At 31.9% G+C, this 18522-nt stretch overlaps 1 protein-coding gene across 1 annotated transcript in view; it reads right to left on the bottom strand.

The window, feature by feature from the left end:
- The window catches only part of LOC117170161 (malignant T-cell-amplified sequence 1 homolog), a 23821-nt gene that overhangs the window by 2466 nt on the left and 2833 nt on the right, over window positions 1-18522 (bottom strand). The window contains exons 3-5 of the mRNA XM_033356724.1: window positions 7325-7425; window positions 7105-7238; window positions 681-748 (exon numbers count right to left, since the gene is read on the bottom strand). Of these exons, the coding sequence (XP_033212615.1) occupies window positions 681-748; window positions 7105-7238; window positions 7325-7425 (303 nt within the window). The remainder of the gene's footprint in view (window positions 1-680; window positions 749-7104; window positions 7239-7324; window positions 7426-18522) is intronic.

Below are 18522 nucleotides of genomic sequence, written 5' to 3'. Positions count from 1 at the left end.
CCCCCCCCCCTCTATTTTGTTCGCTGATAACTCGATTATCAATGTAGCGCAAAATAATTTCTTTATGGCGCATATAAGTGCATTTCAAGATCTTCAAGGTCATGTTATTGAAACTTTGATTTTTCAAATGAGGGGGATATTGTGGCACAAGCCCCCGCAACACGTAATATAACTCATACAGTTTTGTGGCGCAACATTTTTTATCTATGGCGCATTTAAACGCATTTAGGGCGCAATTCAGTGGGCTATAGAAAACCCTTAAATTAAGACTGCATATTATTCTGTGCGAAAATAATTTCGTTTCTGGTTATTTAAAAAATGAAGAGAGTAACAACTTTGGCCAATTAGAAAAAAAGATGCACCATTAAATTTCCTATACGAGTGTGTGTTAACAAAAATTAAAAATATTTTGAAACACTGCCAAGAGCCTTCCTACTCCTCGAAAAAAATGTATATCCCGTTCTACGATGCGGTGTTTCAATTCAATAATAAATTCAAAATTAGAATTGCTGGAAGAATTACAGAGTTACTTTATATCGATTTTTTGGTGCAATTTGAAATGTAGTATTCGTTTCTATTCAAGTCTTCTTACAGGGATGAATGTTTAGATATTATGCACGAAGTTTCCAATTTACTTACACCAAATATGTGATAAAAATGTTGCTTAGTAATTTGCTTACATATCTTCTGTTGATAACGTAGCAACTCCAACGGCAAGAGCATGTTGTTTTCCTTCAGCCATTACTGCCTGTTTATATAGTTAAGGCAGATAACAGAACTACATGTCAGATATTTAGATAAAAACTAACAGTCTTGCGCGCGCCTATTTATCTTTTTATAAAAAAGAATAAACCAAAAGCCTATCTTTTCTATGTTATACATATTTAATTAATGTTACAAAATATTAGTATAAACTAATAGAAGGCACCAAGGGATGAGTGCTGCACCTGAAACTGTAATTAATCTTTTATAATAGGATTTTAACAAATGATATATTTTTCGTAGAATATTAAATTAAACTATTTTATTCCAAATGAGCTTTTTTTATTGAAAATTAATTTACACCTAATATTGATGAATAGAATTTATCACAATTTTGTAACTCACGATGATGATAATCATATTCTTTAAATAATGAACTTTGCATTTTTAAGCCAAAATTTTTATCAATCAATTTAGCAAAATTTTTGCACGCGCACTATAATATTCAGTTTTCTTATAGGTAGAAAAACACACATAATTAGCTTGTTGCCACGTGGTAAACTCTCCCTTGAAAATCTCGGTCAAGTCTCCCCCTTAAAATGTTTCTTTAAAATTCAACTAATAATTATTATATTTCAAATTACATTGAAATTAATAGAATTATCTATTAAAAATAACACTTTAAACCAATAAATACTTGAAAACTTATCAGGTGGGGTAAAGGTGTTGTGAAAAATATGGTTTATTGAGGTATATGGAGGGGAAAGGTGTTATAACTGTTTTACAGAAAAATATTTGCAGGTTAATATAGTTTGTTGACATTTTTTTTAAGATGTTCACCACTACGTTTTCATTGAGAATTCTTTTTTTTTTTAATGCAACTCTTTTTTGTTAAAGATTAATCTTTTTTGATTGGAAATTTGCCCATTCAGTTTCAAATTTTTATTTGTGAGTTGGAAATTTAAATATTTCGTTAAAAGTTAACCTATTCGGTTGTAAATGCAAATCTTTCATTAAAAACCCAAATTTTTAACAAAACCGTTTACACTGAAAATGAAAAGGTTTAATTTTAAGTTTAAAAAAATTAACGAATTTTCAACCAAATAGTTACATTTTTATCCAAACACCTAACATTTTAACAAAATAGTTAAACTTTTAAATAAGTAGATGAATTTTCAGCCAAAAACTAAAAAATATTATTATTTTAAAACAAAAACAGCTGCATTGAACCAAAAACTGCATTTCAAGAAAATTTTAAAATTTTTAACCAGAGATAAATTTTCAACTAAAATGATGGAATCTTTGGCACAAAAATATTCATTTTTACTCAATTAGTTTAACATTTAGCCAAGTAGTCAAATGCAAACAAAAAAGGCAAATTTTAAACAAAATAATTGAGTCCTCAGCAAAGGAGTTTAAACAAAAGATAATTCACAACTACCAAATTACAGTTGTAGATATTTTAACCAAAAGGGATACATTATTATTGTGTTCATGTTTAATAAGAAACTCAAGTTTCTATCCAAGGAGATGAGTTTTTAGCCAAGAAACAATTTTCGGTCAAGACTGAAAAAAAATTCAACTAAATTGTTGAAGATGTTCAACAAAAATTTTCAAAAAACTATTCCCTTAGGGTTTAAAAATCAAGTAGTTGGTTGAAAATTCATGTTTTTTGTAAAACATTAATCTTATTGGTTAAAAAATTATCTTTTAAACATTGAATTTATTTTACAACGAAAAAAAAGTTCTCTCAAAATTTAATCTGAAAACAACATAATTCCCTTCATGATCGATTCAGCGACTCGAAGTGCAGAACCTACCTAATGTTAAATGGACTCGATCTCCTTTAAAATAATTTTTATAACAATGTTTTTTTTTTTTGACAATTAATTTTTCTAACAGAAAATTCAACTATGACATTTTTCGTAGAAAATTAAATTTTTTAATTAAAGTGTGATCTTTTTTCGTTAAAAATCTAACTAATTATTTAAAAATTTATGGATTTTGTTCGAAATTCGTCTTTTTTAGTAGAAAATTAATCTTCTTGTTTGAAAAATCATCTTGCTGATTGAGGATTCAACCATTTTTCGGGCAATTCTTATTTTTTCAAAATTAATTTATTTAAGTGAAAATTTAACTTTCCATTTTTGTTTAAAAATTTATTGATATTTTTAATTACAATGTGTTTTGGTAGAGAACTCAGATATTTTCTTTTAATTACACTTCTTTAAATAGAAAATTATTTTGTTAACTAAAAACTGAACAATCCCATTTTTTCGTTGAATATTAAGTTCATAATTGAAGCTTCATCTGTTTCGGTTTAAAACTAACCTTTTTGATTGAAAATTCAATTACTTTCTTCAAATTATTTTTTTTTAAATTAACTTCTATGATGGTAAAATCTACTCATATTACTTTTGGTTGAAAAATGATATTTTTTAGATCAAAATCATATATTTGCTTGAAACTTTCTAGATTTTGTAGAAAATTCGTAATTTTTGTATAAAAATAATATTCTTTGTTGAAATTTATATTTTTCATTAAGGATTCAGTTATTAAAAACAAAATCCTTTTCAGATTGTCAAAAATCAATTTCTTTAAAAGAAATTTTGATTCTACTTTTTTTGTTGAAAATTGATATTTTAAATTGAAAATTGACGTTTTTTACTTAATAATTCAATTTTTTTATTTTTCTGTTTTCGTAGAAAATTATTCCTTTTGGATTAAAATCGATCTTTTTTCGTTAAAAATTGAACTATTTGGAAACAAATTCATCTGCTTTCATACAATATTTGGAAATTCATAATTTTGTTGAAAATTCGTCATTCTTGGTAGAAAAATAAATTTCCTAATTGAAATTTCATCATTTTTTCGAGGATTCTATTATTTTGTAAAAAAATCCTTTCTCTGCGAAAAATTAATTTATTTAAGAGAAAATTTCATTATACCATTTTTTATACAAAAATAATATTTAAAAAATGGATCTTTTTTTGTTAAAAATTAAATTTTTTTTAAACCGTCTTTTTCAAGTAGGAAATTAATCTTCGTAGTTGAAAATTCATCTTTTTCATTGAGGTTTCAATTTTTTTTTTAATTTCTTCATAGTTAGTTAAAAATTAATTTATGTAAGATAAAATTGGATTAGACCATTTATGCTAGAGAATTGATATTTGAAAGTATAAATTGATCTTTTTTAGTTAAAAAATCAACCATTTGTTTGAAAAGCACATATTTCGATTCAATTTAGGTTTTTGGTAGGAAATTAGTCTTCTTGGTTTGAAGTTTATCTTTGTGATTAAGAACAAAACTATTAAGTTGCACATTCCTTTTTTTTTTTGTTAAAAATTAAATTCCTTAACTGAAACATTAACAATCCCATTTTCAGTGAAAAATTAAAATTTCGAATTAAAAATTGATATTTTTGTGTTGAAAATTCAATTATTTGTTTCAAACATCGTCTTTTTTATATAAAATTAATTTTCTTGGTTGAAAATTGATCCGTTTGTTTGAACGTTCAACTATATATTATCAAATTTATCTATTTTGATAAATTTCAACTAATTTGTTGAAAATTTAAATGTTTGTTGTTAAATATTAATTCTTTTAACGAAAAAGAAATAATGCTATTTCTGGTTCTATATATTTATATTTTTAATTAAAAATTTATCTTTTTTAGTTCAAAACTCCACTATTTGTTTGAAATTTGATCTTTTTGATTGAGGATTCAGCTATTTTATTAAATATTTTAATTTACAATTTTAGGATGAAAAATTATTGTTATAATTGAGCATTAATTTTTTTAATTGAAAATTCGTCTTTTTGGTAGAAAATTAATTTTCTTTGTTAAAATCTTATCTTGTTTATTGAGGATTCAACTATTTTCATGATTTTTTTGTTAAAAATTAATGTTTTTAAGGAAAATGTTAATTATATCATTGATGGTTGAAAACTAATAGTTTTTTCGTAGAGAATTAATTTTATGGGTAAAAAATGAATCTGATTTTTATTATTTTTAACATAGATGCCCAAATTCTATTTTTTTCTCTTAGATCGGAAAGAAACGTCTTGCATAATTTACTATAAAAAAAGGTTAATCGCTGAAAGATTCTGCTATATAATGTGTAGAACCTGCCTGATTTTAAGTAAATTCTATTTTATTTTAAATACTTTTTATAATATTGTTCTTGCATGGAAAATTAATTTAGTTGAAAATTATATTATTTGTTAAAAAAGATTTTTTTAATAGAAAATTAATCTTTGTGATTGAAAATTAATCTTTTTTGTTAAAACTTTTACTATTTGGTGTCAAGTTCATCTGTTTCAATTAAAATTATTAATAACCTGTAGAAAATTACATCGTTTTTTATTGAATATTAACTTTTATATACTAAAAACTGAATTATTCTATTTTTGTTTAAAATTTGATATTTTTTATTGAAACTTGGTCTTTTTTAATTAAAAATGGAATTATTTGTTTGAAAATTCCCGTATTTTGTTGAAAATTTGTGTTTTTTTTTTAGAAATATAAAACTTCTCCCTTGAAAATTCATCTTGTTAATTGAGAATGCAACTATTTTGTTGTAAGTTCCTATTTAGTTGGTCAATTACTAATTTCTCGCCGACCATTGGCTTCCCGTACATCCCTATAGTATGCATCTGTTGTTGGAGGTTTTCAAAATTGTGTTTTTATAAAATAAAAATTGAGTATTTGCCAAAATTGTCGGCAGATATGAAGACCCGATACATCCATAAACCTGAACATAATTCATTCAATCCCACATTTCTTAAACCATATATTGTTTAAAAGCACATAAAACATTGGAAGCCTATATATTTTATAGAGCTGTTTTGTGGTGAAGGTGAAGTGCAAGGAGTTTAATGGTACTTTTCTGATATTGAGTAAAGTTAGTGTAACATTGGTGTATTTTTAGTTATAAGTTAATGTTTTAGTTACTATTTTTATTCAATATAAACATTAACCTTAGGTATTATTCCTGTGAAGCATGGAACTTGTTATAAAATTTAATTGCTGATATAAAATGCGGTAGCAACTTATTGAGATTTTAAGGTTAATATTACATTTTGCAATTCAAGAGCGAACTGCTCGCAGTTAAAAAATTTATCAAAAAGAAGTAGGATGAAAACATAAAAAGCTATTTTTTATTTTAATCCTCATTAAAATAGTTTCTGTTTTTTCACCAAAAATTTTATAAATTGAAATGCAATTCTTGTGAAATTTGTATGACAAATTTCACTAATTTTCAATGTATTTCAAACACGGAGTATTTTTTCGTATTAAGAAAAATGAGTAAAAGCTTAACTTTCGTAAAGTTTTTGTAGCACATTTTCGTAAATTTTCATAACAAAAAATAGTGTTTTATAGATTTTTGTAGATAAACGGATGATTTACATTAAATTGGCGAAAATTATCTAATTCTGCGACCAGCAGTTCGCTCTTGTATTCTCAAATTAATTCCTAACCTCAAAATCTCAAAAAGTTGTTATCGCATTTTACACCAGCAATGGTTTTTAATAACAAAACTTAGAACAAATGCCATTCTTCATAGGATTATTACTTAATTTTAATGTTTATATTAATAACAAATAATAGCTCAAAAATTAACTTGTAATTAAAAATATACTAACCCTACCGATAGAAATCTCAGAGTATATGCTAAAGATTCTCAAGGCTCTGAGAAGCTCTGAGAAATTTTCCGCAGGCACTCAGGTAGATATATTTAATGGTCCAGATAGCTCGTTTAAATGCTTTGAAGGCATTAATATATCCTTTCCGAAATGGAAATAAAAATACGATGATAAATATCAAACAGAGAGGCTTATATTGAAATAAGAATTCGATTATAAATAACAACTTTGAATTTCGATTGGATCATTATTCCCAACAGTGATCCAAAAATACTTGCGCATGCTTGAACTGTGCGGCGCTCATTGGCTCTAGTTCACGTACGTATTTGAAAATCAAGTACAGACGCGCACCGTAGCCAATGAACATCACTCAAATCCAAGCAAGCGCAGATCAAGGCAACTCCATTGGGATCATTAACTTCAAGAAAAGACGTGTAACGTTCCATTACTGTCTAACTCACAGTGACTTACGGATGCCACTGTCGCACGCGTGTAGCTAACAAAGAAGGAGCAATCCTGAAAATTTTTTCAATATTTTCCATTGCTGTCTAACCCACTGACGCCTCGTCTCACACGCATATAGCAATGAAATCGAGTATTATGACAATCGAAATCGACAATATCGTTTATAGATTTTATATTAAGGATTGATTATACGACGGAATTTGTATTTCCTGGATAAATAATTTATATACATTTTTATTTTTCCAGAAAATAGTGCTTATCTACAATAAAAAACATAATTCTAAAGGATACAACAACAGTTCCTTTAGGAACAGGAGTCATTTGTGCTCCTTTTGATGTTAGTCCAGGGCACATTATATTTGCTCCACTGAGGACGAAACGAATTGCTCCTTTATCAACTTGTTGTTTTGGCAGAAAAAAGGGATCTAAAAAGAAAACATCACCATAGTTATTATTAAAAATTTCAAGTTAAATTTGTGGATTTCTTTACTTTAAAGTAAAGGTGACTTACATTTATGTAGAAGTTTTAATGTCGGCATCCAAGGACCTTCTCGGTGGCGGAAAAATAATAATTCTCCCGAACCATTCACCATAATTTCTATGTGATCATGGCTGTAATTGATAACTTGTTTAATTTACCAAATTTAAAAAATGAAGAAAAATAAAACAGTAAGAGAGGGTGAGATGCAGTGACGGGAATGGTCTAATTAGACCGACTATAACCCGATTTGACTCAACTGAGAATTAAGTAAAAAAAATCTGAATCGCTCAGCACGTGAGCCATGAGTCGAATTTTATGAAAGCGACTCAAGTTTAGATATTATCATAATTAAATTTAGGATAAGTTTTGAGTAAGGAAGAATGATTGAAGATGATTCAATTCTGGATAAATTTTCAGGCAATCTTTTAGCATAAAAAATTTATAAACATTAAAACCCGCTAAAAAATGGTAAATACATATAATTCTTTATTTGTTTGTAATACTTCTCTTTTTCGCATCTGAGAGTCTTTACAGAACAATTACATTTTTTTACAAACAAACCTTATATACTATACCTTATAGACCAGCAATTCCCAAACTAGTGCTGCTGGCCAATGAGACTGCCGCTGGCAGGGGGATGCCACCCCGGGCCGGGCAACCTCCGAGGGGGAAGCCTGCCCGAGCCCAGCCACTCAGCAGCCCCCTCCCCCAGCTATGAGGACCTTACATTGTAATTAAATTTAAGACTATTTCAATAACTAAAATCGTAGAAACATGGCTCAATTTAATTCTAATTATCTGAATCATTTTCCTGATGTAATTTTAAGAAAATGAAAAAAAAGTTGATGAAAATAGGTTAATATTTCGAGCAATTAAGCATGTCGTTAAGTACATGCAAAATTACAAGTACTGTCAACTGGCATTGAAAATATTAACCGATTTTCATCAAATTTGTTTTCATTTGCTTAAAACTAGATTGGAAAAATGATTCAAATAATTAAAATTAAATTTATTAACATTTTAACATATTTTCATATTTCTCAACCGGTTCTAATTCTCTCGCGTGAAGCATGCAATCTCCCGCATGCCCGATAGTCAAGTTTCCCCCTTGGGTTCTAGTAGAGGAAAAAAAATGGTAGGGTTGCGGCCCTGTCCTCCCTGAAAACTGCAAAAAAGTTTGGGAACCCCTGTTATAGACTATTTGTGACACTATTGAGCAACACTATTTCCTTATTTTTGTTCTTTAGAAGTCATTTTTTGGCTTTTACCTACCCTGTGCAACCAGAGCTGTATCTCTCTATCTCTCCCCCCTCTATCCATCTTACATCTTCCAGCCAACATATATATTAGTGTTTCTTTTTTGAAATTTTCTTAATTCAACTTGGCACCCCTACAAATCGTTCCTTTTGCTGAGAAAAAAACTTTTGATTTATTTCAGAATTTAAAATAATATATTTAGAGGTCGCTCAAGGCCATTTTAGGCAAAAAATGCTCATTCTTAATTAAATGGACGCTATTTCTTGATTATTCATTTCCGATATATAAATTGTGTTTTTTACAATTCAGTATTGAACTTCGACTTTTTCAGATTTTTATAATAACATTGAAAGATCGCTGTAGGTAATTTTCTTGCGAAAATGTTGATTTAATTTAACTTCCTCCAATTTTTTTACAGAGAAACGACTCTCGGCAACAATTAAACCAATTGTCGAAACAGATAAAATGCCATTTCTTAAATATATTCTCTTTTTCTTTCTGTAAATTTTCTGCTGAATTTTTACTGTTAACACTGGAACTCCTGATTACCGGAGTTTTCGGACATAGCCTCAATCTCCTTCATGGTAAATCGGGGTTCTTTGAAGCTTTCTTCTTCTCCTTCTTGTTTTTGGCTTCTAATCTAGGGGTTGTATAGATTTTTTGTGGAAAGATAATTGTGGTAGATCAAAAACATTATCTTAAACAAAATTCTCAACAAATTCAAAAAATTTTTTTACTTTTTATTTTGGCCATAATGTTCTCTTGAATTTTTTGGTAAATTGTCTTATCATGCTCCAAATCATATATTTTGTTCATAAAAATAGGTCAAGCGCTTTTTGAGAAAAAACACTTTTTTATTTTCCTTTCCCGATCCATAACTTCCATAAGAATGTAATTTGATGGTTGAAATTCTTCGTAGTTTTTGTCTACCTCAGGATGAAAACTGTACATGAATTTCAGTCTGATAAGAACGGAGGCCGATTTGCCATGCTTGCCCGGCTAGATCCTTTATTCATTCCAAAAAAAAAGTCAAGTTGAAGGGTATTCAATGTCATTTCGAAAAAAATGACCTTTCTGTAAATTGCCATAATGGAAAAACAGTGCTAACCCTGGACATAGACGGATCACAACCCTGCGGGGCTTGGCGCGTATAGTCCGAGATCCTAATGCGTTTTTTGGCAGGTGAGAAAAGAACATGATGAACGTCACAGGAACTGAAACCTTACACATATACGATAAATCTTGCGCCAAGCCTGGTCAAGGTGTCATAAAAGTCGATTCTGAGCGGACGATTTTTGTTGTTGAACAAGATTCACTTAGGAACAGAATGAAATCTGTACCATATTATGGAGAGCAATTGGTGCTTTCGGAAAATTTACTCGTGCCCCCTCCACCCCGATCTGTGCCCCTGGCACGAGGCCTTAGAGGGAGTGATTCACCTTACATAAGTATATATATCGAGGAACATGATAAGACAAAAAGTGAAAGCTGAAAGTCCTCTGTGAACGAAAAACCTACGCTGCTCGGATTCAAGCTGGCCAAAATATGCGTCAGGGATGTTTCTTTACGGAATTTCTTTACTTCTGCTGCAATGTTCTTCCCTTGCAATCAGAAGATTTTATAAATTCAAAAAGCTTGCAAATATATACTATGTTTACTTTGATACTAGCAGGATATATGCATCCAAATGGAATTTTAATACATTATCAGCAATTATCGTAAGGTGCGATGTATGATGATTGAGGTATTTCTAATTCAATAATTAGTCATTTGTACAGTGCAGATATACCGTACAAGATTCCGAGCATGTTAAGACAGTTCTCACAGATGGTGAGAGTATGTCACGAAAGTTCTGTGGAAGGTGAGAAGAGTGTGAGGGTGGAAGTATAGGAGGTGAGTACGGCTATAAGGGGTGAATTTGGAGATAAAAATTAATTTTTTAGTTTAGTTATGGGGTGCGGTTTGGTTAAATAGCGAAAGTGAGGTTAGTTGGCAAGAGAGCGGGGCAATTTGTGGTCAGGAGTTGAGGCCTTTGTGGGGGACAAAGGTGGTTCTCGTAGTGCTGGAGGATGTTAGGAGAGAGAACAAGGTATCTGCAGGGACTGTGAGGGTGGAATAAAGTGGGACAAATTGACAATTTTTTACGGTAAGCAGCCACAGTCGTGAAAGACATCTGAAGGATTCAGAAGGTACTGCTAAATGGAGCGGTGCCAGTTGCCGACGGAAGAGCGGGAGGTAGTCAGCGAGAGCACTGACAGTGCTGTTAGGAAAGTGGACTAGGGACGTCTGAGATGTCTGAGAATCGATTCCTTGGAACCGGTTCCGAGCCGTCGGTTCTGGGTTCCGGAACCCGAGTCTCGAAACGGTTCTTTCCTCCCACCAAACTTGTATCCGGCAGCACTGCGCGACAGACTTGCAAGGTCGCGAGCAATATGACTTCACTGCAGGCAGTATCAAGTCAAAGTATACGCATTTTGATGCGCACTACTAGGTATTTCACGTAGTGACGTCAGTTGACAGGATCGTACCCACCGAAGGCCAAGCAATTATACTAATTGCATGCGAAGAAACTTTTTCCCATCAAAAGATATATTAAATTTCCGGTCTCTTATAAATAATTGTTTTATATTAACAAATTAACTATATATACATTTTATAATAATTTTATATATAAATTATATTAACAAATTGAATTTATATTAACAATAGCTTCAACAAAATAAATTTTTAGTGAATACTTATTCTTTTAGTTCCAAAAAATGGCTTTACGCATGCTTGTCCGATTGCATAAATATGAAATCAAAACTCAAAATCGACCATACGGTAGTCGGGAAAAATATTCACCAGTTGGCACAAATTTTAAGGTTAAAATTGTAAATACGGTAAATACATGTAACCACTGATGTAATTAGCAGACGGATTTATTAATAAAGTGATGTAAAATAATACAAATTTAATAATCTAATTATTATTTATTAATTTAATTTTTATTAGTAATTTAATTATTTTTTATTTAATTGTTATTATTTACATAATTTTTTTATTATTATTTAATCCTTTTAAAAAAATCACAAGGAAAAATAGATCATACACCACCCCCCTAAAAATGGAGGGGCAGTCGGAGGTGTTCAGGGTATTGATAAACGAGATTAGGCGATTAAAGGAAGACGGAAATGGTACTGTAGAGCAGATGGAAAATATGAGAAAGGACCTGAGGGTAAGTGATGAGAAATGGGAAAAGGAGGCAAAAGAGCTGAGGGAGAAAGGAGAAGGACCAGAGAGGGAGCTGATGTCGGTAAGAAAGGAAAAAGAAGTTTGAACAAAGCAGATGGAAGAAGAGATTAGGATGTGGAAGCAAAGGGCGGCAAAAAGGCTTGAGAAGGTGGAGAACAGGTCGGAAATAGAAGTAGGTGACTGGGGGAGGGTGAGATGAAAGTTATTTGGAAGAGGGTAGAGAATATGATAAAGGAGAAAGTAGAAGAGCATAGGGATTAAAAGAAGGAAAGAGCGGATAGGGAAAGGATAAAGGCAATGGAGTTAAGAATGGATAGAAAAAAGACGACAGGCATGAAAAATAATATTGTGATAAGAGGATTGAAGCTAAAGATCGGCGAAGCAAGGGAGAGTGTGAAAGAGTTTTTGCAGAGTATAGGGTGGATGAAAGACAAGTTAGGGAAAGTTAGGATAACGCGTTGTGGAATTAGAAAGCTGAGAAGAAAAGTTGCGGGATATATAGGATAACTAGGATATAGGATAAATAGGATAACGGATAAGAAGGTTTTCATCGATCACGATTTTACGAGGAAGGAAAGGGATGAACAGAGAATACTGAACGACAGGACTACGAAGGAGAGGAGTGAAGGGTGGGCGGCGAAGGTAGGCTGTCGGAAAATAAAAGTAAAAAAAAATGTGGGTATGGGACGAAGAGAAAGAAGTGCTGAAGTAAGTTAAGGGGAATTTGTTTTGTAGGAAGTAGGAAGGGTGGGGGTAAAGCAAGGTGGAGTAGTGAAAACGGTGCTGTACTGGAACGTAGCAGGGATAAAGAAGAAAGATGAGTATAGAAATGGGAATGGGATAGAATAGAGCAAAAGTTGCCAAGGGAGCTGGAGTCTAAAGGAGGCGGTCAGAGTGAAAAAGAACGGGAGGAATAGTGGGGGAATTATAACGAGAGTGAGGGATGTATTAGAGGAAGAAGTTCATGAAGAGAGAGAGAAAGGGGGAGAGGGCGTGCAAATAAGAGTTGACATGTATAAATATAAATTGAAGTGTAAGTTTGTGACTGTGTACAATGAGGATGGAATGGAAGATTGGAAGGGATTAAAGAAAGGATGCAAGACTTGCTAGGAAAGAGAGAGGGATGTTAGTACTGGGGGCGAATTTAAGAAGAGAATTCGGAGGGAAGGAGGCCTTTATAGGGAAGAGGAAAGCTTCGAAAGGAAATCGAAGGATAAGATAATAAATAAGGAGGGGGAGATTCTAAAAGACTGGATGAGGGATAGAGGCTGGGCGGTGGCGAATGGTATGATAACAGGGGAAGAAGAGGGAGAATATACATATGCAAGTAAGATAGGGGTATCGGTGATAAACTATGTAGTCATGAATATGAATTAGGGCTGTGGATGAGGGGAGAGAACGGCTGAAGGCGAGGTGGAGAAGAAATGTCGTTGGGGAAGAGGATGAGGTGGACTAGAGGCGATAGAGAAGTATCAGGAACAGTTAGGGAAGGTACGCTTTGGGGGTAGAGTCGGTGAAAGAGATATGGGGGGATTTGGAAGATGAGGTGAATTGCAAAAAGGGAGGAGTGCAGAAATGAGAAGGAATTTCAGATTGATGTGTAAGAATAAAGATAAGTAAAGGAGAAACACCTTAAAGAGGACTTGAGAAGTGTTAAGACATAAGGGGACGTATGGAAGATTATAAATAGATTTAGGAAGCCTAGAGTGGGGGAGGGGGGTCGAGGCAGAGAACGAAACGTAGCTGTTAGGGTACGGGCACTCGCGCATGCAGATGACATAGTGCTTCTAGCGCAGAGTGATGAGGCCTTAAAGGAGATGATGAAAAGGCCGAAAAGAGAGGGGGAGGGAGAGGGGCCGGAGGGGAACACAGAGTAATTGAGTCAAGGTGTAGAAGGAACTATGGGAGGATTATATAAAGGGAGAGAGCACACTATCTGTATAAGAAAAGAGAGAAAGGAAATCAGGAGCTTATAGCGAGGATGAGATGCGAATACATTAAAGATTTTAATAGGTTCTGACTTTCTAGAAAGAAGAGCATGTGTGAATTGTGCGGGACGGGGGATGCAAAAGTGGAGCACTGATTGGAGGAGTGTGAGGAAGTGGAAAGAAGGGCATGTATGCGAGGAGAGGTGAAGCGAAGAAGGCAAGGCTGTAACAGCGAGCGGTCTTAGAAATAAGGTGTTGGGATATTAGTTTTTAGGAGTAAGTGTTAAAAAATTTGTGTGAAAAAATGGAATTGTAAGCACAAGAGCATCAAAACTGAAGTCACCGTATCACCAACGGTACATTATACTGCTGTTTCTATTTTATATGATAGGGATATAGATTGTAGAATCCGATCTAAAAAGGGAATTTTAACAGCTACGGATAATCCCTTCGTCTACTACCGGTTCACGATACGAAGGCCCCTCCAAAACAGTTGCACATTTTTGTAATTAACTAATAAGAAGAAAATTGCATAAAAACACAGCTTATACCATAATAAAACTTACTTTATTGCGCTTCATATAAGTCTCCATTTGTTTATGTGCAAAAATTGGTTCGTAAAATATCCTTCGCAAAAAGATGAAGACCGTGGTTTTTTCGCGTCACTGTCCTTTCTTCACTTTCCATGAAGACAGCTTTGAAACGACCGATGTACAAAATTTGAAAAAAAAATCATGCAGATGCTTTCATATTTTTACTATACATACATGAGCAGAAAATTGCAATATATTAATAACAATTAACGTAAAATGCATTTAAACGTGAACACGCTATCCCTAGTAATATACGTAGTAGAGAGCTTATATTTTGGCTTGATTGCTTCGAAAATTTCAACAAATATAATCGAATAGCAATTAGGAATGACAATCTTGAAACCTATTAATTAATAACAAATAATCCAGGAAGACAAATTGGATGGTAGTATGGGTATGAGGACAAAGCTGGATACCGTGACTGAAAGGTCTATTAATTGAAAACGAGATAGCTACTGCACGAAAAACAGGAAGATACTTTCTTCCTAAAAGGCGTAGGCATGGACCAATTTTCATCTCATGCAGCATTTTATCTGCCTGTCAATTTTTTTCAAAAACGTCCAAAAAGCATACTATATAAATCAATTTGTATGCATTTGTTCTGGAAATTTTCCGGGTTTGCTTTAAAAATGAATTAAAATAGGACAGAATTTTACATACTTAAAACTTTAAAACGTCAAGTTCATTGGTTATTTTCTTACGACTTACGTCGCCCACTTGCTTAGGCCATTTGAAATAAAAGTATCTTTTTCCTCTTTTCTGAACGTGATGAATGAGCGGTCCTCCAAAGTGACCTTTAGCTGTGGTATTTCATAGGCGGCATTATCCATAGTGTCCTCACACTCACACTACAATTCATCGGTCTTGCAGGATTATTTCTTATTAATTAATGGATTTCAAGATTTTAATTCCTAATTTTTATTCGATTGTATGTGTTGAAATTTTCCAAGCAATTTAAGCCAAAATATAGCTCTCTACTACCTATATTACCAAACATAACATTGTCATGTTTAAGTGCATTTTCCGTTCATTGTTATTAATATATTGCAATTTTTATTTAACGTATCTATATTTAAACTATTATAGCATCTGCAAGATTTTTGTCGAATTTTTTACATAGTTTATTACAAAGATGTCCTCATCGAAAGTTAAAAAAGAGCAGAGTGAAGCGAAAAAATCACGGTTTTCAATTTTTCGCGAAAGATATTTTCCGAACCAATTTTTTACATAAGAAAATGGGGACTTGTATGAAGTGCAATAAATTAAGATTTATTATGCTATAAGCTGTGTTTTTATGCAATTTTTTTCTGCAAGCAAGGGGCCGTTCACAACATACGCAATGCGTGAATGGCCCCTAAATAATATGAGATGAAAGTTGACACTCCACACTATCTGTCCAGTGCGTTTCCGTCGCTTTATCAGATTTTATTCAAATTTAAAATCGTTGAAAAATTATGGATCACCCTGTATATCTCGATCTGTGATTGCTTATTCAGATCTTGCAACATAATGTACAATACTTATATATTAATGTACTTTAATACTTGTTCTTTGCTTTATATTAATTTTTAATCTCAGCTACCTTGAAAAAATGTATTATTTGAATGGATGTATATTATTACAATTCATAATATGCATTGATATTGAAACATACGTATTTTCATTGTCTTTTTTTTATAAGGGGCCATTCACAAAACACGTGATACGTTCTCTATGCTAATTGCAACGGAAAAATCATTACGAGGGGGGGGGGGGGGGGGGGGGGGGGGGGGGAGGGTATTTTAACTTTCTGAAAAATGTATCACGTATTTTGTGAATTGTCCCTGATTTAAAAAAAGTGCACATTCTATCAAAAACAATTTTGTTATTAAACATTTTCATGATCGCGGGAGGCTTTAATTGTACCTGTTTCATTTTCCGTTTCGATAAAACAGTGATTAATAAAAAATTTGTACATCTTCTTGGGGTGCACAACTTTAGTTGATTCATTTTCTTTTTTTTTTTTGTCTTGCACAGTTTGACCACATAATTGAATTTTTTATTTTTCATCATTTTTTGTGCGATCAAAACTTGAATTTTCAACCAAATTAAAAAGCTTGTTACGATAATCTTGTTGTTTTAAAATGTTCTTACTGCTTTAATTCTTTTCCACAGCACTATTTAATTAAATACTTATTATTTATATTGAGGGAGTAGTAAAAAGAAAATTAATAAACTACAATTGTGCACCCCAAGAAGATGTACAAGATTGTTATTAATCACTGTTTTATCTGACTCGAACTTTTTTATTTATTCGTAAAAAACCGAATTAAAAATAACAGAATAAAATATTGGACTAGGAAACTCGCTCGATTTATCCTTGTGACTTTCTTTCGATAAAAAGAACGTTCCTGTTTGAAAGCCGTACAAGATTATCGAAACATCTGTTTTAATTTTTTCGAAACGTCGACAATGCAATACTGGTAGCACAAAAAATAATTAAAAAATCGAAAATTCTACTTTGAATGCACCATCAAAAGATGTGCAAGACAGATGTTCATCAAAAAAAGAGCTACAAATATGTCATTGATTATATTTCGATAGGATGCGCAGTTTTTGTTTGAATCGGAAAAAACTTTCTAAATAAAAACAGTGCAATTTTTGAAGAAACGAAACAATGGACAAAAGTTGCTCTGACCAAAAGAGTGAAAACACATACAAATTTGTTATGAATCATTTCCGGATGGGACGCATAGTTTTTGGTTTCTTCGTTAAAACTAACGTTATAAATAAAAATTTAAAATGTTTGAAAAATGCCACAAGAGCTGCAATAAAAATTTTACAAGTATGAATAAAGCGCTCTGAAAATGAGAATGATATGAAGAGTGGGTTTTCAAGTATAAATTGTCATGTATTGAAAAGATTATGTGAAAATTATATAAAGATTGAAGGCCTACCTGCAATAAAAGTAGGTGGAGTCATATGTGGAGGCACCCCTATAACTGCTCACAGAATTAAAAATCGACATGTTGAAAACTATTTAATATCGATTTAAAAATTTCATATTCGTATTTCTCGCAACAAATCATATAGGAAACCTTAGTAATATTCTTTTAATATCTTAATTTTTTTCGAGCCTTATGTCGTTTTTCTAAACATTAAATTCTTTTTATTTTTAATGTTGTTTTTATTTTTTTATTATTGAAACAAAAACTAAGCGCCCTACCCAAAAGTGATTTAGTCTATTCACATTTTTTCGTATCTTACATACTTTGACCGCAAAATGGAATTTTTTATTACTTTTGTTTTTAAAACCAGTCCCTACATTTACATGTCAAGTTACAACCGAAGCCGATTAGTCCGCAGGCACTCAGGTAGATATATTTAAAGGTTCAGGTAGCTCTTTTAAAGGTTTTAAAGGCTTTGAAATGTCCTTTCCGAAATTAAAAGAGAAATACGATCATAAATAACAAGCCGAGAGACGATATCAATAGAGTAGCAGCAAAGATTTTATAAACGTAGATGCGGTGCGGGCTTAGTTGCCAGCCATAAATATAGACGGCGCGTCCAGCGAAAAAAGTCACTTCCCCTCTACACACCGCCACCCGTAGATAGCACCAACGAAGTCCCATCGATATATTTTGCCAACAGCCACTTGTAGCGCTGTAAGCAACTCTCAGTAGGCCCCTCGAGGCGCACTACTGGTTACTTAGCTCGGACAAGAACCATTTGGATTGAAAGTAAATTGCCAATTAAAATATTTTTACATTTATAACTTTGCAAAACATGGTTATTCTAATAAATACCACAAATATAAGTCGATGAGTAATTTATGTTACGGTTTCATATATTTTCCACTAATTCTAAAATTATTAATTATAATTTTCATTCTATATATTGTCTATATATAGTTCTTTAACATTATTTAGTTTTTATTTTTATGTTTGTGGTCTACAATTTCTACGGATTTTTTTAGACTATTCGTCTAAACGAGTTCTCGTATGTATTTTCCAATTTCTTAATTATTATATATTCTAACGTTTTTATAAAAATATGATTATAATTCCAAGTGATAGGAAAATTGTTCTTTCGGTTTTTAGATGTTAAGACCGCAGTTCCAAGCTAGATCACGTTTCGTATTGACAAAGAAAATTAGACGAATTGAATTTCACTGGCACATTCATAAAAAATATCATGTTCCATAAAATATATTTGTAAATCAACTTTAAAATATTAT

Source organism: Belonocnema kinseyi, chromosome 3 (assembly GCF_010883055.1).
Source record: "Belonocnema kinseyi isolate 2016_QV_RU_SX_M_011 chromosome 3, B_treatae_v1, whole genome shotgun sequence".
In the NCBI taxonomy this organism is placed as follows: Eukaryota; Metazoa; Arthropoda; class Insecta; order Hymenoptera; family Cynipidae; genus Belonocnema; species Belonocnema kinseyi.
This window is presented reverse-complemented; position numbering and strand designations above follow the sequence as displayed.